Here is a 23,364-nt window from a genome sequence, read left to right as displayed (position 1 = left end):
CATAGTGGCTCACAGTGGGCTGTGATTCTAGTTCTAGGGGATCTGACATGCTTCCGGCCTCCTAGGGCACTGCATGAATGTGCGGTGTGGTGTGTATACATACATGTAGGCACTCACACATACACATAAAAATGAATGATTTTTGTTTTAAATCTAGGCTTACCAGAAACCCTATTAATAGAGAAAGACTCCTAGGAATTAGGGGATTGCTCACTTGGTAGACTGCTTGCCTACCATGCCTGAGGCCCTGGTTCCATCTCCAGCCCTGCAGAAAACTGCCCATGGAGGTGCACACCTATAATTCCAGCCCTGCGGAGGTGGAGGCAGGGGCATCAGAAATCCGAAATCATCTTTGACTACAAGTGGCTTTGAGTTCGGGCTGAACTATATGAGACCTGACCCAAAACAACTCAAAACAGAACCCTATACTTCTCTTGCCTTACTCCTTTCTCCAATTCCAGCTACCTTAGACCCTATCTTTATCGATTATTTTCATATTTGGTTCCCCATAGCTTCTGTGCATTTTGTTCCCAAAGCTTGCATTAAACTATTGCTATCTCCACCATGATACAGTGGTGCCCATAGTCCCAGCTACCAAAGAGACGGAGGCGAGAATGGGTCTTCAGGCCTCACATGACCTTGTCTCCAAGTTAAATTGGGAAAGGGCTGGGGACATAGCTCAGCAGCAGTGTTCTTGCGTAGCCTGTGTGAGACTCTGAGTTCAAACCCCACCCCATACTGATGAAAACATTTATTGCTTATCGCAGTTTCTGGGGATTTTGTTTTCAGACTGGAAACTTTGTCCCTGGTGGTTAGTAGATATCACTTGTTTCGTGCTGATCTCTGGCCCATTTATCCTACACAGTGATGTCCTCAGGAAACCGAACAGAACCTGACATCTCTATACAGTGACGTCCTCGGGAAACTGAAGAGACCCTGACATCTCTGAGACTCAGTTTTCTCATCCACGGAATGAGAACAACAACATTAAACTCTGTGCTGCTTCACAGGGCTGGGGTAAGAAACTATGAAGATGTGGATATGAAATTGCCTCTGCCATTTCTTTGTTCTTGTTGTTGGAACTGCTCTTGAATGGAAGTCTCACTTGGGCACGTAAGGCCCCCTAGCCTTGTACACACTCCCCGAGCAAGCTTGGCTTCCCTACACCAACTTCTGGGAAACCCCCAAGAATCTGGTCTTTGTTTAGATGGCAGCAATTTCTTTAATCACGCCCTCCACCCCAGCCTGAGCTCGCGACAGGAGGTGAGGTCTCTTGTGCCACAGCAGTGCTTCCTTGAACAGAAGAGGGATTCCTGCCCCTGACAACCAGGCATCCACAATCCGGTTACAGAGCTACTCTGGGGGATGGTAGAGTGGCTTGGTGGTTAAGAACACCTGGGCTTGGCTCCTAGCACCTACATGACAGCTCAAAACTTTTTGTAATTCCAGTTCCAGGGGATCTGATACCTCTTCTGTTATTCGAATCCACGAGCTTACTCTCTCTGTCTCTCTCTGTCTCTGTCTCTGTCTGTCTCTGTCTCTGTCTCTGTCTCTCTCTGTCTCTGTCTCTCTCTCTCTCTCTGTCTCTCTCTCTCTCTCTCTGTCTCTCTCTCTCTCTCTCTCACACACACACACACACACACACACACACACACACACACTTTGTAACAAATGGGAAATTCTTTGCCTGGGACACCCACACCCAGGCTTGGACCCATCACAGCCTCCCGGGCCGGTGCCTACTGTTCATGTTCATGATAACCTCTCCAATGATGAAGAAGAGTTCACCAGGGTTCACAGAGGTCAGCACTGTTCTGGGTGTGTAAATCGCTGGGCTGGTCCTTCTCTCTTTTCCTGCCCAGTATCTGGAAACCTGCACTCATCTCTCTGGCCACTTCTCCCGTTCCTTCCATCTCCCTAGCTCTGCTCCTGCTGGGGTTGAGGTTGGGGGGGTCTTACACGCTCCATCTGAGCTGCCTGCTCCCCTCAGTCCCCCTTTGTTTCAGGATGACATCGACACTTCAGTGCTTCCACCCTGGCTCTCTGGCCCCCCAAGCCTCCGAAAAGGAAGGCAGCTCTCTGACAGGCCCGCAGCAGGCTGCCGAGCCAGATTGCTGGGGGTGGTGCTGAGGTTAGCTGTGAGGAGGAGGTGGTGAGCATGTGGGCAGGCTGTGAAATGTGCTAAGTCTTCTATTATGGGGTCAGCCCACTTAGTGTGGTCACCCTCCACTCTACCAGTTCCAGGAACTGGAGACAGAAGTTGAGCTCTGATTTAACTCCATTCATTCTCTCATCATCTTTTCAACAGACGAGGCAAACAGTCATCCCTGTGAGATGCGGCCTGTTCACCTCTCTGGAGAGGATTCTAGAACACAAATGCATTCAGAAGCTGTTATTATTTTAACTAGGCAGAGAAGTGTTACGTTTGTGTCTGCTGCTTCTGTTAACAATGTGAAGAGGTGTTATGTTTGTTTATCTACATTTCTTTAATTATGTAAAGATGAGTTGCTGTTTCACCTTGCCTGCCTAAAGCGCCTGATTAGTCTAATAAAAAGCTGAATGGCAAACAGCTGGGCAGGCAAGGGATAGTCAGGGTTGGTGGACAGAGAAAGTAAGTAGGAGAAATCCAGGCATGAGCCCGGCGATGGTGGCGCATGCCTTTAATCCCAGCACTCGGGAGGCAGAGGCAGAGGCAGAGGCAGAGGCAGAGGCAGAGGCAGAGGCAGAGGCAGAGGCAGAGGCAGAGGCAGAGGCAGAGGCAGAGGCAGGCGGATCTCTGTGAGTTCGAGACCAGCCTGGTCTACAAGAGCTAGTTCCAGGACAGGCTTCAAAGCCACAGAGAAACCCTGTCTTGAAAAAAAAAAAAAGAAATCCAGGCCTGAGAGGAGGGAAGAAAGGAGGGAGAGAATGAGGGAGAAAAAGAGAGAAACGCCCAAGGCCAGCCAGGCAGCCACCCCTCAACAGACACAGAATGGGACACGCACACACACCACCCGTCAACAGACAGAGTGAAACACGCACACACACCACCCGTCAACAGACAGAGTGGGACACGCACACACAACACCCGTCAACAGACAGAGTGGGACACGCACACACAACACCCGTCAACAGACAGAGTGGGACACACACCACCCGTCAACAGACAGAGTGGGACATGCAGAAGGAAAAGTAAAAAGCCATGAGGCAAAATGAAGATGAAAAGGAACAGGTTAAAGAAAAAAAAGCTAGTCATAAATGGGCTAAAGCTAAAGTTGAGCATGTCTAACCAATAATGTCTCCATGTCTTGATTTGGGAGCTGCTTGCTGACCCAGAAAAGCCGGAAGCTTCTGTGTGAGAACAGTGGCCAGTCCACCCTAGATGCAATATCCATGTGTCAGTCAATCCTGTCAAAAGAGACAAGCCTCGGGGTGTGTTGCTGAAGAGGTGTCCAGGATAGGTAAACGGAGGTAAGAAGACCCACCCAACATGTGGACAGCACCCGTCTGAGGGCTGGGGTCCTGGACTGAATAACAAATGAACTGGGACCGGCATTCACCTCTCTGTGTAGACGCAATGTGACCAGTGGCTTCACACTCCTCCACGCCATCCCTGTACCCTCAAGCAGAGTCCAGGTAAATCTTTCGTTCCTTGCTTTTGTCGGGTGTTTTGTTACAGCAGCCAGGAAACAATCTAGTCCACTAGCCCAGCGTTGGAGTCCACTGATTGGCATCTCAGTTCCGCTGTGGTCTAAGCTGTGCAATGCTATGATAATGACATAAAATACAGCTCTCTGTGCTGCTGTTTCTTTATGTGAAGGGTGGGACAACAACCCTTAAGTAGCTGCTGTGGACAGTGAGGAACACGATGCTGATACCAGGCCCAGTACAAGGTCTTGCAGGCTGCTGACATCACTACGTTCTTCTTAGAAAGTTGAACTAAGGACAGTTTGAGTTAACGGACCACAGGCCCCTAGCATCATTTCAGGAAGTCTCTCTCATACATATCATACCGTTTGTAGATAATTCACCCACTAATAACACCCAAAATTTCTGTATCTACTGTATACCTTCATCTCCCAAGTTCAAAGCCTTTCCATCCATTCTGTATTCGATGCTTCTTTGATTAAGCCTTTGATTCTCCAAAGGTAATAGCAAACCATTCGAAAGTCACTCTAATTACACTTCCACAAGGTCCCGCTGTGCTAATTACTTTTCTATGCTATGATAAAACACCACAACCAAGGCAACTTACAGAAGAAGATGTTGATTTGGAATTGTGGTTCCAGAGGGTTGGTGTATGTGATACAGAGGCAGCAGGATCAAGGAGCTGAGCGCTCACATCTTAAACCGTGTCTTAGTTAGGGTCTCTATGGCTGTGAAGAAACACATGACCATGGCAACTGTTACAAAGGGAAACATTTAATTGGGGTGGTTTACAGTTCCAGATGTGTTGCCCACTGTCGTCATGGTAGGTAGGACCATGGAGGCACGCAGGCAGACAAGGTGTTGGAGAAAGAACCGAGAGTTCTACATCTTGAAGGCAACAGAAAGCGAACTAAGATACTGGTTTGAGCATATATGAGACCTCAAATCCCTCCTCCACAGTGACACACTTCCTCCAACAAGGCCACACCCACTCCAACAAAGTCATGCCTCCTAATAGTGCCACTCCCTTTGAAGTCCATGTTCGTTCAGACTTCCACAAACCCCCAAGAACAAAGCTACAAGTTTAACTTTAAACTCTCCACGGCACATTTCCTGTAGCGAATCCCTGCCTCCTAAGTCTCCCCAAGCAGTGCCACCAACTGGAGACCAAGTATTCAAATGTCTGACAGTAGAGGGGTCATTTCTCATTTAAATCACCACATCTGGACAGTTCACGATCTTCTAGCCTCATAAATACTTTGTCTCCAGGGTTTTTCTGATAACTCAGTTAGTGATGCTCTTAAGGAACCCCTCCCCCTCCCTTTGCCTCTGCTCCCCATCTCTGGTCCTCTTCAAACACCAGAGAAGTTTGACAGAAATGGAGAGATGCTAACGCAGTTGCAACCTAAACTCACCTTCAAGGCCAGCATCCGAGACCTGGGCTTGAAGCTCCCAGAGCTTGAGGGAGCAAGTATCTGGAATCTGTCCTGAAGCTGAAGGAGATAAGGGTCCCCGAGGACAAAGGACGCTATAAAGAGAAGATGGCAGCAGGACACAGCAGTTTGGGACAAGGAATCTAGAGAGGCCTTAATCTGGCATATAAGTGGGGTGGTGGGAGGGGTCCCCAGTAAGTCAGGCCAAGGCTTTTCTGTCATGTCCAGTAGGCTATGGGAGTTTCTGGAATATTTTAAAGCAAGGATAGAATGTCCAAGACAAGAGCAGTTTGACGGCTGGGAAAGGATCTCACAGTTATTGTCAGGTGCGGTGGTGTATGCCTGTGATCCCTGTATCAGGGCAGTTGAAGCAGTCATCTAGTGTGTGTGTGTCAGCGAGCACCGCATGCTTTCCTGCACTGCACATCTGTCTTCATGTGTAACTCTGAGTCTAGGGGGTAATAGAGGAAGAAAGAAAGCCACAAGGATTCTACACTGGGAATGTGGGCGAATGGTAAGGCCACTGCAGGAGAAGCACAGAGAGCAGGAAGGTTGTAGGCTCCCCTGGAGATGCCACAGAAGTGTCTGCCAAGTGAAGATGTACCCTAGGCAGGTCGACACACAGATAAAAATAGTTCTTACGAGAGTCAAGGGACACAACACTCCCTGGGATAGAGACATCTTCTGAGGAAACCCAGGGAAACCACGGAAGACAAGAACTGTAAGCTGGGCAAATTGGTGGGCTCTAGATCCTAGGAAGGAGCCAACAGCATCTTGGAACCCACATTCTTTGCCTGTCTCTGTCAAAGCCACATTTATCTTTGATCTACTTCTTTTATCTGTTTCACTGTCCCTGTTGTGTGCATCCTGTGTTCAGCTGTGTGCATCCTGTGTTCAGCTGTGTGCATCCTGTGTTCAGCTGTGTGCATCCTGTGTGCAGCTGTGTGCATCCTGTGTGCAGCTGTGCGCATCCCATGTGCAGCTGTGTGCATCCCATGTGCAGCTGTGTGCATCCCATGTGCAGCTGTGTGCATCCCATGTGCAACTGTGTGCATCCCATGTGCAGCTGTGTGAATCCTGTGTGCATCTGCATACATCTCGTGTACAGCTGTGTGCATCCCGTGTGCAGCTGTGTGCATCCCGTGTGCATCTGCATACATCTCGTGTGCAGCTGTGTGCATCCCGTGTGCATCTGCATACATCTTGTGTGCAGCTGTGTTCATCTCATGTGCAGCTGTGTGAATCCCATGTGCAGCTGTGTGCATCCCATGTGCAGCTGTGTGCATCCCATGTGCAGCTGTGTGAATCCCATGTGCAGCTGTGCACATCCCATGTGCAGCTGTGCACATCCCGTGTGCAGTTGTGTGCATCCCGTGTGCAGCTGTGTGCATCTCTAAGCTCTCGTAGGTACTTGCTCCCTCCAGTGAGCTGTGGACATTGCTGGGCTTCTGCCACACTATGGGAGGTCATCACCCTCTCCAGCTGCCATCTACTCTCTTCCCACAAGATCCTAAGCCTGGAGAACTGGAACCATTCTCCCAGCCCAGCAATGCCAGGTAACAGGCTGCTAGTGCATCAGTTGCTTGTAACTGACAGCATATGTAATACCCACTTGTACAGTTTGCATTTTTAAAAATATACCCGCACTCTTCAGCAGAAGCTCCTCTGCCCTTTTTAGCTTAGTCACAGCTTTGAGAATTCTTCCCACGACAGCCCCTCTCCCTGTCAGGCTGGCATTTGGTAACTCGGGCAGCCACAGATGAACCTCCTTTTCTGCTCACTTTGCTTTTTGAAAAATTCTCCTACTGGTCTCTGTCACTGTGATTTCCCCCAAGTCTCCTTACCCTGAGTTGTGAGAAGCCCCCTCCCCAGAGCTCACAGTGCACTGGGCTCTCCATAGGAGCTCATCACCATCACGATGGCCAGGGCTTTTTTCTGCTCAGTGCCACATTTAGGCACGAAGTGCTGTGGCTTTTTACCAGCAACTCCAATAGGAGGTATAGTTCGTGTTACAGTTATCAGAGCACTATCCTGTGCACCTTCAACAACTGAGCTTAACATGAGGTCCTGCGTTTCATCCACAGCACCACACAAACTGGGTATAGTGACTCACACTTGTAACCCTAGCCAAGAGGATCAGAAGTTCAAGGTTATCCTCTGCTATGAAGACTGAATACACAAAACCAAACCAAACCAACAAACAAGTAATACCATACAAGTAGGTTCTATTTAGAAGCGGAAAGGCCAGACTAATGGTACACACCTGTGATCTCAATGCTTGGAAGGCAAAGACAGGAGGATTTCCACAACCGAGGCCAGCCTGGGCTACACAGTAGACAGACAAAAGCACCTCGCTCCTGTACCTGTGCATCTGTGTCCCTGAGTGTGTATGCAGATGTGACAAGTACCTCACAGAGGTTGGGGTGACATCGCTGCAGCTGTCACTACTTCCCTTGCCCTGCAGGTGCCTTTCCTGTGCTCGGAACCCGGACCCTGCCTTGATTCACTGTGGACGACATGGAAAGGGTGTCCTGTGAGGGCAGAGGACCAGCATGGAAACTAGAAGTCACCACGGCAACAGAAGCCAACGTTCTACAGCCTCATCTTTACCTATTGTCACATCTCCCATAGACAGTGCCAGAATCTGACTGTCACAGGGACAGTGATGACATTTATCCTCGAGATAAACAGGACCTTGCAGGCTTGTGGTGTGACAATATTCCATTAAATAAACAATGGTTTGGATTCTAATTTCATATATAAATCTTGATGTTTCACACACACGAGGGGAAGAGAGAGGAGACAGAGAGCTCACAGTAGAGTCTAGAAGGGAACATTTCCTTAAACCATCTTCCTAAGTTTGATTCCAAACTTGCATTTCTGCTTCAACTGGAATGAGGCAGATGACGGATGGTACCACCTATGTGGAATACTAAGAAATTCAGTGATAGCTTCCCATTTTTCTAAATCACTTGGGAAAAAAACCATTCAGTTAAAGAAAAAGAGAGTACTATATTAGGAACTAGGCTGAGATTTGGTGACAAGCAGAGACCAAAGTGACCTACAAGGTCAGTTAAATAGCATGGGATACCGGAAGGCAGCAGAGGTTTCTACTCGAAGAGAAGTTAGAGAAAGCCCTGTGGACTGTCTGCAGATCCGTGTTTGGGATCCTGTTCTACTCGGCCTTGCTTCTACAACACGCGAGGAAAGGAAATGATTTGAAAGTAAGAGTCAGGAGTGAGCGGAAGCTGAGTGTGTATGTATGTGGTCATGCGTGTGCATGTGCTCACACCTGTTTTATTTTTAGAAGTGTGTATTTTATTCAGCTTGGATTCTAAAGCACACTTTCAGACCAGTTGGCTTTAAACAAATTTATTTCTCATGATTCTGGAGGCCAGGAATTCAAAGATCAAGGTGTTGACCACCTCAAGAGCTGGCAAGGGTTCGGTTCCTGGTGCACAGACAGCCAGCAGAGAAGAAAGATCTCGTGGCTAACCTGACCAGGTAACAATTCTAGGCCTTTATGGCTCTATTTGTCCTTAACTATATGCCTAGAGGCCAGCTCTCCAAATACAGCCACACTAGAGCTTAAAGATGAAATATTTGAGGGTTGGGAGGACACAGACATGTGGATTGTCTAGCAGCTGTAAGCCAGGTTCAAAGGCACTTAAGAGAAGAAGAGAATTTTGATATCAAACCCCCCATGAAGAATGAGGTAAGACAGTAGAGAGTCTGCCAAGCACAGCCATAACAAGGGACACGCTATGCCCAGCAACAGTGACACCATCCAGACACTGACCTGTTCTGTTACACAGCACTTAATTGTACCCACTTAACCTCTTTGTGCGTGTACTTGTATGCATGTTCATATATGTGCATCATGTATGTGAGCCAGTGGTCATCCTTCACTGTCTTCCTTAGTAACTCTGCACCTTGCTTCTGAGACAGGGCCTCTTACTCTCCTGGAACTCTCCTACTAGGCTAGACTGACTGGCCATCATCACTCATGTCCCTAGGATGAAAAGGAAACCTTAGAAAGACAAGAAGGACCAAGAGGTCCAGGACATGAAGGAATAAGGGGCAGGGGCTGTTGACTAACAGGGCAGCAGCAGCGAGGTTCAGAAGCAAAAGCCACGCTAACTAATGTGGCGCTCACTCTGTAGTCAAGGGTGACCCCATCGCTTGCTTCTACCGCCAAATCCCTGGGACTGCAGGCAGTGCCAGCAGGGTGTAGTGTAAGCATTTCTACAGTTTGAACCCAGGCTTTCTGAATATTAGGAGAGCACTCTACCAACTGAGCTGCACCCCAGCCCTGGAGCACAGAACATTTGTAAACCCCACTATGAGCTCTTGAAGAGTCACAAACAGACCCTACGTGTGGGCAGCCATACACACAAATCCATAATCCGAGGTTAGGAATTATTGTGTGCGAAGGGCTTTGTCCCCCAGTCAGCCGAGAAGCACTGTGCCTTCTCCATAAGGACACTGAGTTAATGCTGAAACTTAGCAGAACGTAGCTTTTGTTTCAGTTGTTAAAAAATGTATCTGTCTTATTCCTTAGTGGGGTAATTTAGAAATGTTCTTCCCAGGCATTTATAGTTTGCAGAAGAACTGTCAAAAATAACTGAAGTACATGAATATTGCAATTGTACAACCAAAGGAAAAGAAAAGAAATCTAGGAGCCCATTTTCAAAAGCAAAATCTGAATCTATGTCTGAAGTCTGAAATGCATTTAAATTGTATTATGCTTTATTTACTCGTGTCTTTAGGGGTGTGTGCACTCCCGTTTGCATGCGGGCAGTTTCTAAAGTTTAGAGAACTTGAGGGAGTTGATTCTTTCCACCCACCAGGTTCAGCCTGGCTGAATGCAAGCTATCAGGCTTGGTAGTGGCAGGCACCTGTACCCCATGCACCGTTTCTCTTGGCCCTAAAATATATTTTGACTAACACAGTATTTAAGGTGGAGGGATGACCATGGAAGACTCCTTAAGTAATTATGTAGAATGAACCAGCTCAGCTTCCTTCCTTCCTCCTTCTCTCTGTGTCTGTTTCTCTGTCTGTCTGTCTGTCTTTCTTTCTCAAAACAGACAGGGTTTCTTGGTATAGCTCTGGCTGTTCTGGAACTTGCTCTGTAGACCAGAAGTTCTGGCCTCGAACTCAGAGAAGTCCCTTGCTTCTGCCTCCCGAGTGCTGGGATAAAAGGAGTGTGCCACCACCACCTGGCTTGGTTGTGCTTTTTTTAAAATTATTTGAACTTCAGCTAGAAATATTCATAGTTTCTCATGCATTTAGACACAAAGACACATCAGAAGCGAAAGAATAGCATTTTTTCAGTTTCAGTGATTTGCATAAACACAAAGGTTTGATTGCAAGGGCTAAACATGAGGAGAAATAGCCCTGATTGCTTCAGGTGGAAGGTTGTAGAGCTTCGATCCCATCTCACATCCTCAGTTCTGACTCATCCACCAACAAGCATGACTGCCAGAGTACCCATGATTCCACCGGCTGTGAACTCTCATGGATTTTCCTGCTCAGCAGTGACTGATGAACTGGGCAGCGGATAGATCAAGATCTGGTTTTCCTTCAGAAAACCCTGTTTTTCATGCAGCTAGTGTGACTTACGAAACCTAGGAATGACTCGTCACTTCTTTCCTTCAGATCTCTGAAATATTTCAGCCACCCGAAAAGCAGACTTAATTCTGAAATTTTGGCTTTCTCTTAGAGACTGATGTGTCTAACCGCTTTATTTGATGGTAGCACAGGCTGCAGAGTCCAAACCCACGAAAGCTCAGCTCCTAGAACCAGCCTTGCCTCCCACACTTCAAGGGGTATTTGCTTTGTCAGTCTGTTTATTTTTGAGAGGGTTCTTGATAAAGGTAGCAGAGGCTCAGAATCTGCTTGCCTCCATGTCGCAAGGCCAGTGATCTACACCCCAAGTCAAGGAAGGGCTAAGTTAGCGCATGCTGCAGGTGGCTTGCTTCACCAGTGTGTGTTGCCAGAACACATGTGTAAGAGTTGTTTTACTAGATGTCCCTCAGAAGCGATAGGAAGAACCTGTGGTGGAGTGTGCCTGTAGTGCCATACTGGAAAGGCAGAGGCAGGAGGATCAGGAGTTCAATCATCTTTGACTATGTAGCAAACAAAGAGACTCAGCAAGTCACCTGACCTTCCCTACTTCCTTGGGAGAACACCAGTGGCAAGTCTATGAGTGGAATCTCTCAGGGAGTGGGGCCATCCTGGGTCTCTGCTAACAGTTTAGGTTTCTGAAAATAGCTTAATGGCTATAAATGTCAAAAGACCTGTCATTAAAAATGTAAAAAGAGGGGGCTGGAGAGATGGCTCAGAGGTTAAGAGCACTGACTGATCTTCCAAAGGTCCTGAGTTCAATTCCCAGCAACCACATGGTGGCTCACAACCATCTGTAATAAGGTCTGGTGCCCTCTTCTGGCTTTCAGGCATACACACAGACAGAATATTGTATACATAATAAACATATTAAAAAAATGTAAAAAGATTTTTTTAAATGTTGATGGGCTGTATCATGTACAACTAGAACATAAGCCCATACCCTCTCGTTGTTGATTTTCTGTGTCTGTAAATCAAGGCCAGGCTCTCCAAGGACCCACGGTTAGAGCTTTACTCTGCAGTAGGAGCACCATTGGTTTGTCTTCTGGAGTCTGAGCATGAAACACAGCCAATGTATTTATGCTTCTTTTGAAATCCTCTTTTTCCCCTACCCCATGAAGTCTCTTGCATCCCAGGCTGGCTCAAGCTCCCCTATGTAACCAAGGATGACCTTGAAGTTCTAATTCTACCTCTGCCTCCTGAGTGCTGGGATTATGGGACTGTGCCACCATCCCCACCATCCCCGACTGATTGATGATGATGACCCAGGTCTCAGGGCAAGCACTTCCCCTACTGAACAACATCCTCAGGTCCTTGTGGTTTTTATAGGTCAAGACATAACTATTTCCCCCATTTTACAGAGTTGCTGAGAAGAATTAGTGTCTCAAAAGTGCTAAATGAAGCTAGGAGTATGGTCAAAGTGTTAACAGCAGACTCGGGGCTCCGAGCAACTGGAAGACCAAGTTTCCAGTGCCCTACAAGAAGACAGAACTACAAATTACTATTCAGTAACATGTAACACTTTTCCCTTCATGGTGGCTCATGAATACTTAAAAATTATCATCTTTATTTAATTCTTGATTTCTGATGAATCCCAAGTCATTTCAATGGAGCATGTGATAATATGGCTGATCCTGGGGGATAATAGCACTTTCCTCTGTTGATTTCATTAGGCATTCAGCACCCCCTCCAACCTCCCCCCTTCCACTTCTTCCCCCCATCCCATCCCAGTCCTAGATAATTCCGTTCTCGGGAAATCACAGTCGTGGATGCTAACACAAACACAAGGATATGTCTCCTCCCTGGCCCACTGCCCAGGAGGAAATGGGCTACTTGGAGATGCTGATGCTTCGAGCTTGGAGCCGACCCTCCGCGCCTCAGTTGTTCCCAGGGAGCAGCCAAGGCAGGTTTTAAAAGTTGGCTTAACCTAGCTTTTCTCAATGCCAGAAAGTAAAAAACCGGAGGCTTGGCAAGATCAGGAGTGTGCGTCACCGCCATCTGCTGGATGGAATGGGTATCGCACCAGCTCCTGAGGCGCTCAATGGTGCAACAAACTCCAGAACCGGGCGGGGACAGAACAGGGTGGCTTGTTTGCCCTGTCTTCCAACACCAGCTCTAATTGTCTGCATTGTTTGGTAACCCTACGAGTCTGCACAGGATGAGTTTCCTGTGAACACGAAGCTGGGTTCGATCTGCCAGCACGTCTCACAATAGTTGTGGTGGCACACACCTGCCATCCCAGCACGGAGCAGGTGGGAGCCGGAGGCTAAGAAGTTCAAAGTTTTCATTAGCTGCACACAAAGCTTAAGGCCAGCTTGAGCTACATGAAACCCTGTCTTTAAAAACACGAAACAAAACAAAAAGTAAAAGAGGGCTATCTTTTAAACAAAGTTCGTCTGTCCCAAATGATCGATCTATTTAATCAGACAATGCCGAAAACCATCAGGCCAGGGCATCTGGCAGAACATGGATTCTCTTGTCAGTAGCAGAAAGGGCTTCCAGGAAAGCAAAGTCAGCGTCTGGCTTCTAAACTATTTATTGAGCATCAACGCTGTATGCCTCAAAGAACTGGGTATGGCCGTAAGTTCTGGCAATGTCAGTACTTGACGGCAGAAGAGGACGATCAGATGTTCAGGGCCAACTATAAATAGTAACGAGGGAGGCCAGCCTGGGCTACGTGAGACCTGACTCAAGAAGAAGAAGAAACAAACAAATAAACAAACAAACAAAACGGGTTGCCGAGATGGCTAAGCTCTTAAGAGCATTTGCTGTCCTTGTTGAAAACCTGGATTTGGTTCCTAGCACCCATGTGAAGGTCCGTAACTACCTCCAACTCCAGTCCAGGGAATTTGACACCCTCCTTGGGCCTCAGAGCAACAAATCCCCACCTAGGGAAAATACATCCATTCACACACACACACACACACACACACACACACACACACACACACACACAAAGAGAGAGAGACAGACAGACAGACAGTGACAGAGAAAGACAGAAAGAGGGAGAGAGACAGAGACAAAAATAAAACTTTGAAGGAAAATTAAAAGTAGAAGCTCAAATGTTAGGCGTATTGCTGTACGTTGCTGCTCTTCCAGAGGAAGAGTTGGTTTTTACCCCATGTTGGGCAGCTCACAACCACCTGTACACTAGCTCCACAGAGTAGGAAAAACTCTTCTGGCTTCTATGGGCATATAGACACATTAACATACATAAATAAAACATAAATAAATACTTAAAACCAAACCCAGTCTAACAAAAAGAGGTGAGGAAAATAAACACAGCCTCTACTCTTAGACTACACTTTCTTCTGATGGCCAGAACATGACAGGCATGTGTGCCACACTTGACTCTCAGAATGATCTTCAGCCCATTGCTGTCTTGTTAATAGCCAGCCCACGCTGTTACTCAGTCACAGGGCAGCAAACCAGTTACTTTACAGTCTGAACACCAAGGCTTAGAAAAGTGAAGTTCGTCAAGACGATACAGTTAGAAACTGATCGAGGCAGGTGTGAATATGGGCATGGAGCAGGTAGGTTTGGGGGAGAATTGTTAATGCCCTGGACCAATGTAGTGTTTGATTCTTTCACACAGAGATACTTGGCCTCTGGTTTTATATACATTTTCTGTTCCATTAGCTACAGATTTCCAGCAAAGTGGGATTGGTATCCCAATAAAAAGTGATGATGACAGCAGATGCTTAGGAAGGAAGCATCAGGAAGAATCTCACGGCCTCTAGAGAGCATCTGAAATCCTTCCAGTTCAGAAGGCATTGTCCTAGTGGCAGCCTGTGGCGGCAGCAGGGGCCACTGTCAGTTCGCTCTGAGTAGAAAAACAAACCCACATTTTGATTGATGTGGCCGAGTATGTGTGAGCGTATACTTTGCTCAGCAAGAGCTTTACAACCGGGATGTTCTGATGGCAGCAATCACAAACCACTTTGTTGTGTACTTAGATACAAGGGTTACGTACGTTGGTGTGTACATGCGTGCTGGCACGTGGGAAAGCCAGGTGTCTACCTCGATGGCTCTCCATCTTATTTTTTGAGAGAGACTCTTTCACTGGATCTGAAGCTGACTGTTTTGGCTAGATTGGCTGGCCAGTGAGTTCCCAGCATCTGTCTCCATACCCCTCCCCCACTGCTGGAATTATGGGTGAGAAGCCCCATACTAGGCTTTTATGTAGGTGCTGGGGACCCAAGCATAGGTCCTCATGTGTGTGTAGAAAACACCCATTGAGCCATCTCTCCACCACCTCCAACCATTTCAATTCTTTGCTTTTTCTCTTACGAACGGCATAGCAGTGGGAGGAAAGCGGGGGGCAGAGAATGAATGGGAGCTGATGGCAGTGCAGGAACACTCTGCAGAGTGTCTATCAAAATGCTCAGAACCAGGTGGCAGAGGCAGAAGGGTCTCTGAGTTTATGGCTAACCAGATCTACAGAATTCCACATAGTGAAAGCCTCCATCTCAGAAACAAACAAACAAAAAACCTCTCATATTAGCCTGGATTGGAGAGCGAGCTAGGAATGTTCATGGAACAATAAAGAGATTAATGCTAAGGTTGGCTGTGGTAATGCATTATTACAAAATAATACATCCAAAGGGACCAAAGCTTTTGCTGGACCCCATAGTCAAAGTTAATAATATACTTTAAAGTCATGTAGGGCTTAAGATTGTTATCATATTGCATACTAAGCCTGTTCATTTAACCTGCCTTTAAAAGAACAATGTAAAAACCAACCTTACTTGCCTTGGATTTCCCATATCAACTTTTATAACCTAAGCTAATGCATAGCTGTAATCTTAAATTACGTACTCTTCCAAGTTCCAGACCCAAGTATGTGTGTGTGTGTGTGTGTGTGTGTGTGTGTGTGTGTGTGTGTGTGATGGTAATGAATGCTGGAAATAGAAAACAGGCTGAACGCAGCCTTATAAACGAGCACTCATCACAAAGGCTGGAAGCAGCATTTGGATAGTGCTGGGCAGTGTTGCTAGTCAGTGACTGTGAAACTCTGTTAAAGATTTTTATAAGGTACTCATTCCTTCCCCATGAGGCGCTTTCTGTCCTGTGAAGTAAACACAGAGCAAAGCCCTTTGTTAATAGAGGAACAGACACAGACATGCAAGGACGGATGGACGGATAAACAGACAGACAGACAGACACACACACACACATTGGAGACATGGATGTACGGAGAGAGGGACAGAGAGACAGACAAGGCAGCATTCAGGTAGGCTTGGATTCAAGTTCATGAAACAGACAGGAATGACAGAAGGGAGAAAGGATTCAAATCTAGCCTCACTCTGGTTAAATTACACCAAAGGGAAGCTTAATAATTTCTTTCCTTTAGTTCACTACCAATACATTAGTGGTGACTCTGAGTTTATCATTAATATTCTCTACCTGACACATCCGAGAGTGAGTTCACAGGGTTTACCACCACCCCAGACTTACACTACCTCCTATAAGCTTTGTAGTTAGTGTTATTCCAGGGGTTCAGTGAGGTGTGGTGGATTTGCTCCTCTTAACCACGGACATTCTGAGCACTCATGAAGCCAGGACCCAGCAGGATTCAAGTGTGCAGAGGGGAAAGCATCCAGAATTGGGCTGATTCCTGCAATAGTGCGTGCCTTGGGGTGTTTGATGCTGTGTATACTCTCAGCAACCACACAAGGGAGGTTGGAAATGGAACTCCAGGTGATGTGGCCGAAAGGATGGACGTTTATCTAATCAAAGCTCACCCCCAAGACTTAGGGAATTCATTTGTGTATCAAACTCCCATGAAGAGAATGGTATTTGCATTATTTCCTGGAAATAACTGAAGCCTGAATTTTCTGGAAGTAGCCCCAGCCTGGAATTTTTTGGAAGAAGTACAAGCAGAAAGAGACATACTATTATAAAAGATCTATGGCGGGCTTCTTCAGTGAAAATTCTTTTCCTAATGTATTTTGATATTGAAAGTAAGATCACTTAATGCCCAATTCTAAATTATTTAAAAATTAGCTAACAGTCAGTAGTAAGTGCTGTTTTGATAGTGAACCCCATACTGGACAAAACAATTTCCTAGCAGGTCTCTATCTTTTAGGAATCTAGACATCAAGGAATACGTTTTGTAGAAATAAGAACAAATTGAAAGAAGGAACAAGATATCAGAAGTACCAAAATGTTCACTTATACAGAAATACGAAAGGCTGCATGAAGATCAGGCTAGCCAAGGATCAGTACAGCAAGTCTGAGATGCAGGGATCATTATAGTTTGAATTTAAAATGTTCCCCAACTGGTTGATGGCCTGGAGTTCTCCAGTGGATGAAGGTATTTTAGGGGGCTGTGGATTGTTTAGGAGGTGGGCCTAGGTGGTAGAAATGGGTCACTAGGAAGTCCCCAGTCACAATTTTTGTAATTCCTAATTAGTCACCATGTACATAAATAGCCCCCGCAGGAGCCTGCAACCCCAGACTGAACCTCTCTCCCGAACCTTCCTCCCTACCATGTCTTTCTCATGAAACCCTCTGAAACCAAGAACCAAGATGATCATTTCTTCTCCTAATTGCTTCTGTCTTAGATTTTTTCCCCCAGCAACACAAATGTCACTGTGGTGGTAGGAATGGCCCCCACAGGCTCATAGCTTCCAATGCTCAGTCTTTAGGGAGTGGACCTTGACAGGAATTAGGGTTGTGGCCTTGTTGAAGGAAGTATGCCCCTGGGGGTGGACCCAAGCCAGTCCCAGTGTCTGTCTCTCCCTGCCACCTCTGGATCCAGATGAAGAACTCTCAGCTACCTCTTCAGCACCATGTCTCCCGTGTGACCCGTGCTTCCCACCATGCTGATAATGGACTAAACTTCTGAAAAAGTGAGTATGTCCCAATTAAATGTTTTCTTTTACAAGAGTTGCCAAAGTCATAGGGTCTCTTCACAGCGATAGAACACTGACCAAGACAGTCATCTATACAAAGGACAGATGCACAAAAATCTATCAAAGTAGGAGACAATGTAAGGGTTATTTGTGTAGTTACAGGTCTTTCCTTCCTTCCTTCGTTTCTTTCTTTCTTATGACATGCAATGATTATATTATTTGTATGTAAATGCCTTTAAAAGGTGGAGTTGAAATTAATTTTTTATAAACATATATTCACTTATTTTATTTATGTGTATGTGTGCCTTGCCTGCTATAGTTATGTGCACCACAGGCGATGCAGGAACTCACAGAAGCCAGACATCATAAGCCACTGTGAGCCAACATGTGGGTGCTGGAATCCAAACTCAGGTCCTCTGCAAGAGCAGTAAGCAGTCTTAACCATTGAGCAATCTCTACAGTCACTAAACAATTCATTTTTCTAGTAATTTAATACCTTAATATTTTTAAGTTACTAGTATAAATGTTTTATACGCAATTACATATTTTATACATTTACATGATATATTCTATTCACCCCATTTCCTTCCCTTGTCGCCCAGCTCCTGCCCATCCCCCTCCTCTTCCCACCCACTCCTCCTACTTTCGTATTGTTTTCAGTGACCCAACGAATTGAATTAGATTTGCTTACAGGGGCATGGATGCAGAGTTATTTATAACACAGGCAGCTTGCCAGTCACTACACCACTGGTTTTATGAGATTCTTGACACAATGTGTGTTATAAGACACAGACCTGATTTTGTTCCAGCAGGTTAAACACAAGACTCTCTCAATGATGACTCCCAGCTTATCAGGAGCTAGTTACACAGACCTCACAGGGCAGGTCATAAAGAAAAGAGGGGCTTGGAGGACAGGATGCGAAGGGCAGGCAGGCGGGGCCTGAAGGACTGCAGGCCCTGCACAGGACTGGGGAACAAATGGAGCAATTGAAGAATGACCAGACCAGATGCCTTGGCTGCCTCTGTGAATTCAGATGCCCTGGGTGTGAATGAGGCTTCTCATTACCAAAGCCCGCATCCTGAACACCATCATATACTTGACTAACGTGCCCTGTATTCACTAATTTTCCTGCTGTATTGCAGGAAGCAAAGGTTTGCTTGGGCTTACAATGTGAGGAGTACAGTCCCTCTCCAAGGGAAAGGCATGGAAGCCATGGCTATATGGTGGCAGGGGTATGCTGGTGGACTCCGCATTCCCTCACATCATGTTTGGACTGATGCAGAAAGTGGGCAGGAAGCAGGGCCAGGATACGGAGCTCAGAGCCCACCCTCGGTGGCCTACTTCCTTAAGTAAGGTTTTCCCCCCTAAAGGGTCCATAATCATCCAAACCTATAGCAGCAGCTGCCATCTACTTGGAGGACCCTTCACAGCCAAGTCACAAGATGCCCGAAACCTTGACACTCAACACTTCTCCCTTCTTGGGGACCTGTAACCAACCTTTCCCTGGGTTCCACCCGTTTTCCTTCTAAGTGGATCTCAAATTCTTTCATCACGTTCTGTCATTGGCTACATCTGTTCTTGCCCAACCACTGTATTAGGCGATGCACGGGTTACGAATCTCCCACCGTGGGCTATCTAGTTAGCTGCCTGTGCACTTCCAGAACTGTCCTTTCAATGCACACAGTACACCATGCCTCTCCCATCTTTCTCACCCACCTATCCCTCGGTGAGGGTTAAAACCAGATTTCCATCCTGCAGCCCAGATCTTTCACCTACCTCTTCAACATTTAGATCTTAGAATCTAGAGCTTTCTTTGGAAATCTGACCCCAGTCCTGGCTCTTTCGCCCCTCTTTGGTTCATTCTACTGAAATTTCCCTTTTCTTCCAAAGCACTAATCTCTTATCAGTTGTTCAGTTATTCGGTGAATGTCTGTCTCTGTAATCAAGCAATCATGGCGCTGCATGCCGTTCCCACCATGGTGTCTCCAGCATCTAGCGGGGAGTTTCCTGTACAGTCAGCACTAAGAAATAATGGTTGAATGAACGGATGAGCTTAATGAGAACAAACTTCAGAAAATGATTCTTAAAAGTTAACCTCATCTTCCTCTTCCCAGAGCTCTCAAACCAAACTCTTCAAAAGCAAAGCCTTAGTATAGTACATTTTTATGAATGAGAAGTCAGGGAGCGGCTGCTGTTTCCAGGGAAGGGAAGGCCAATTGTTTCTCATGCCTTCATGGGGAAGCTCTCAAAACAAGCAAGCGCGCGCACACACACATATCCAAAAGATTGTATTCCTGTGATGCTTTATCTTCAGGATAAATGTTTTGTTTATTGGAAAATGATAAATAATAGCTGAAAAAAGTTCAGAAATACAGTTTAAAAAAGCAACTTTCAAAAAGCCTTGTTTGAGTGACTCACCCGGGATGTAAAGGAGAGATCTGAGCAAATTTCAGGCTGCTGCAGCAATCGCATTGAGTTTAGAAAGACTAGAAAGCATTGCTAAACTCAAGAGCCAAACCAAAGTTTCATTTCAGAACACTCTCCAACAAATGCAACTTTCACTGTTTATGTTTGCATTTTAAAAGAAATTGCTTTGGGTAAATAATTTGGTGCGGGCAAGCCTAAAATGCAGGATTCAAAGCAAACTGAGCAACATTTTCACCAGTCAACGGAAGTCTTTCTTAAATTAATCCCTTTCCAAATGCGTGGGCAGCATAAAACGGGCAGTAATTGCTGAATACTCTCCCCCAAGTACGGAGAATAACCAGGAAGGCAAAATTCCTTCTGAACCAGGCCTTCACTGAACACCCTTATTAAACAAGGTCTGGTAAAGGATTACAAAGCCAATAATTGTACAGCTAGAAGAGAGACCTCTAGTGTGTGCTCGGGGAGTCTATATTGTGCTTCAGGCATAATTAATAGAGCAAAAACTACTGCAGTCATTTTACATGCTGTGGTGGGAGATACCTCCCCCCCACACACACACAATCATTCCTACTTAATGCATCTAGAGATTTCGGCACGTTTGACTAGTCACTTATGTTCTTCTTACACACAAAAGTCCCATCCTGCCAAGTTCTCTCTGATCTGAAGTTATAAAGTTCCAGGGTCACCTTTGTCACCTCACTGGTAAACATTTAACCGACTGCTATTCTTACAGTGACCAGCAGCTCTTCTCAATCTGCAGGAGCAGGACTCCCACACAGACAGCCCCTTCTCCGAAGCCACATGCCACCAAAATCTAAATAGGCATCTTGCCCATTATCCCCGAGACAAATGAACTCACAGCTATTTAAAATTCGCCAAGCCGGCTGGCTATTAACTCCCACAGCCTCCCATACAGGCAGGTGAATTTCTTGATTTAATGAATCATAAATGGTCCAGATTTAACGAATCATTCCACCACATCAGTCTCAGTCTTTAAAAAATCCTTTATTTTGGTTTTTTCCACATTAAAAACATTTGAGATACACACAGAAAACGCTTCCCCCGGAACGCACACACAATAACACACGAAACAGGAGGTCTCTTAAGGAGTCTACTGCTGAGAAGGTAAAAGCATTTTGCTCATTTTTAATTTGCTAAAACAATCCAAGCATGCTTGGTACCCAGAGGGTATTCTCAAATAAACTTGTATCTCTGGCTGCCAGTTTAGTTGATTGAAAACAGAAGGCAAACGTTTCTTAAAGAATGAGTATGTTAAACTGTGTGTCTCTCTAAGTGCCACCAAGGGCGCGCGCGCGCGCGCGCGCGCACACACACACACACACAAACACACACACACACACAGGAGGAGGTGGGCAAAGCAGCCAGTCGTATGGTCTAAACGGTAGTATAATATTTGTACAATATTTGTACCAAATTACTTCTGCCTACTGCGGTGTCTCTCTTAGCCTGGAAGCCAGAGCCAAGGGGTCCTGGACAGTTTCCGCGTGCGACTCTCCACGTACAAAGCCGACCGCCCCATCGAAACTTTGCTAACTTAGTCCTCTCCGGCCCAGCCGGAAGCCGAAGCACAGACAGTGAAAACATGTTTACACTGGAAAATCATTTCCACGACAGCCTGAATGTTGGAAAGCACAAAGGCAATCCCTATCGGCCCGCGATCGCTAGAAAGTTGTATGCCGGACGCCTGTGCCAGGCCGGCGTCCAGGCAAAAAGTCCCCGCACCATAGGTTCTCCCTACCCTTCTTGAACGTTCAGGGGCTCCACCTTACTTAGGAAGCAATTCAACACAACGTGCCACCCTCCCCTGTCTTTTTTCCAGGAGGTGAGGACTCTTATTTTCCAGCCAGGTCCCTCTTGGGGGCAGGAGAGGAAGCGCACTCCACAATTCCACCAAGAGGGGAGGCAGGCTGGGGGTGGGGAGGAAAGAGGTCAGAAAGGAGCCAAACTGACTCCCTTCCTCCTACCCCTGCTCCCCGGAGCACCGGTTCAGACCATGCACACCGGTGGTGACCAGGAAACTCTGTCCCTTAAGTGAACAGTGGCCGCCAGAGGAGGAGGAGGAAGAGAAGGGAAGGACCGGGCTCTGGACTCCACGTTGCTGGCTCGGGGAGAGGAGGCGAACGCCAAAAGCCACCACCGTTACCTGCGGCGACCGCAGCCTTCCCCCCTCCCCACCGCCCCAGTCCTCGCCCGCCTCCCAAGGAGACTTCTTAATCCCAGCTCACTAACAAGGGAGGAGGTGGGGAGGAAGAAGAACCGGCGCTTTTTAAAAATAAATGAAACATTTGCACCCAGGGAGGGGGGGAGGGGAAATGGGAGGAGATGGGAAAGGGCTTTAAAGGCGCCCGAGTGGGCGGAGGCGACGAATCTAGATCAGCCCGGGTTGCACGCGGGCCGGCTCTCGGCACTAGCCGCGGCTCACAAAAGGGCTCGGCCGGGGAGAAAAGGGAAGGGAAAAATAAATAAATAAATAAGTAAATAAATAAATAAGGCGCCCCGGGGCCCGATCCGCTCAGCAGCCACAATGGCGTCTTTGAGCGAGTGTCCCGGGGGGCGCCGCCAAGGCTGGCTGGGAGCAGGGCGACGATCCCCACCCCCACGAGGTAGGCGCCGAGCCCCGGGGCGCCCCGGGAAGAATGGACGCGCGCGGCACGCGGGAGCAGGGACGGGGGCGACGGGGGTTCGAGAGTCGTGGGGCTGCGCTCCGAGACTCAGGACCCGGCCGTGGGGACCTCCCCTCTGCCCGCCCCAGCCCGGTCGGCGCTCCGGCTACCGACCCCGCGGAGCCCCCGACTCGGACTTCCGTGGCCACCGCCCGCGCCCGCTCGGCTCCCTTGGCCAGGAAGAAAACCGAGGAGCCGCAGCCGGTGCGAGCGGCTCCCAAGCCGCCGTCCGCGCCCGGCTGCGTGTGTGCGAGTGTGCCGCGCTCTCGCCCCATGCCTGGCACATGCGTAAAAGCGAGTTGCGCCCAAAGTCCCAGCCATACCCTCCTTAGCAAATAATAACAAACCCAAACCGTCAGATCTTACCTGAAACATTGAAGCACAAAGTCTCTCTCCAAGTCCCCTTTTCCTTTTCCTCTCCCCCCTTTTCCGATTTCTCTCCCAGCGATCTGCTCGCCTCGCCACACCAGAGAGAAATGCAATAGCTTGGCTAAGGTAGACAGAACAAAATACAGAGGAGAGTTGCTCCAGGGCTTTGAAACCCCTCAAGGCAAGGATCAGGATACAATTAACTCGCGCCTCTACCTCTAATCCAAATCTCCAAAATAAAACTTAAATCAAATTAACCGATCACAGGGCTCACAGTTGATCTTCAAAAATAAAGACTTACATAGGCTATAGAGAAATATACATATAGAAAATTTCCCCAG

At 47.2% G+C, this 23,364-nt stretch overlaps 1 protein-coding gene and 1 long non-coding RNA gene across 2 annotated transcripts in view; one reads left to right on the top strand and one right to left on the bottom strand.

Moving 5' to 3' along the window:
• Positions 1–23,125, bottom strand: part of Kctd1 (potassium channel tetramerization domain containing 1) — a 202,531-nt gene extending 179,406 nt beyond the window's left edge. Inside the window, exon 1 of the mRNA XM_075969261.1 lies at positions 23,021–23,125. Within this exon, the coding sequence (XP_075825376.1) occupies positions 23,021–23,029 (9 nt within the window). The 5' untranslated portion in view covers positions 23,030–23,125. The remainder of the gene's footprint in view (positions 1–23,020) is intronic.
• LOC142848702 (uncharacterized) lies at positions 3,251–7,749 on the top strand. Its single transcript, XR_012910454.1, has 3 exons — positions 3,251–3,615; positions 6,468–6,616; positions 7,525–7,749. It is a non-coding gene; the product is annotated as an uncharacterized LOC142848702 (long non-coding RNA).
• Positions 23,126–23,364: the final 239 nt, after the last annotated feature.

The sequence above is a fragment of the Microtus pennsylvanicus genome, chromosome 4, assembly GCF_037038515.1.
Source record: "Microtus pennsylvanicus isolate mMicPen1 chromosome 4, mMicPen1.hap1, whole genome shotgun sequence".
In the NCBI taxonomy this organism is placed as follows: Eukaryota; Metazoa; Chordata; class Mammalia; order Rodentia; family Cricetidae; genus Microtus; species Microtus pennsylvanicus.
The sequence above is the reverse complement of the archived record's forward strand: the minus strand, read 5'-3'. Positions and strand labels throughout refer to the sequence as shown.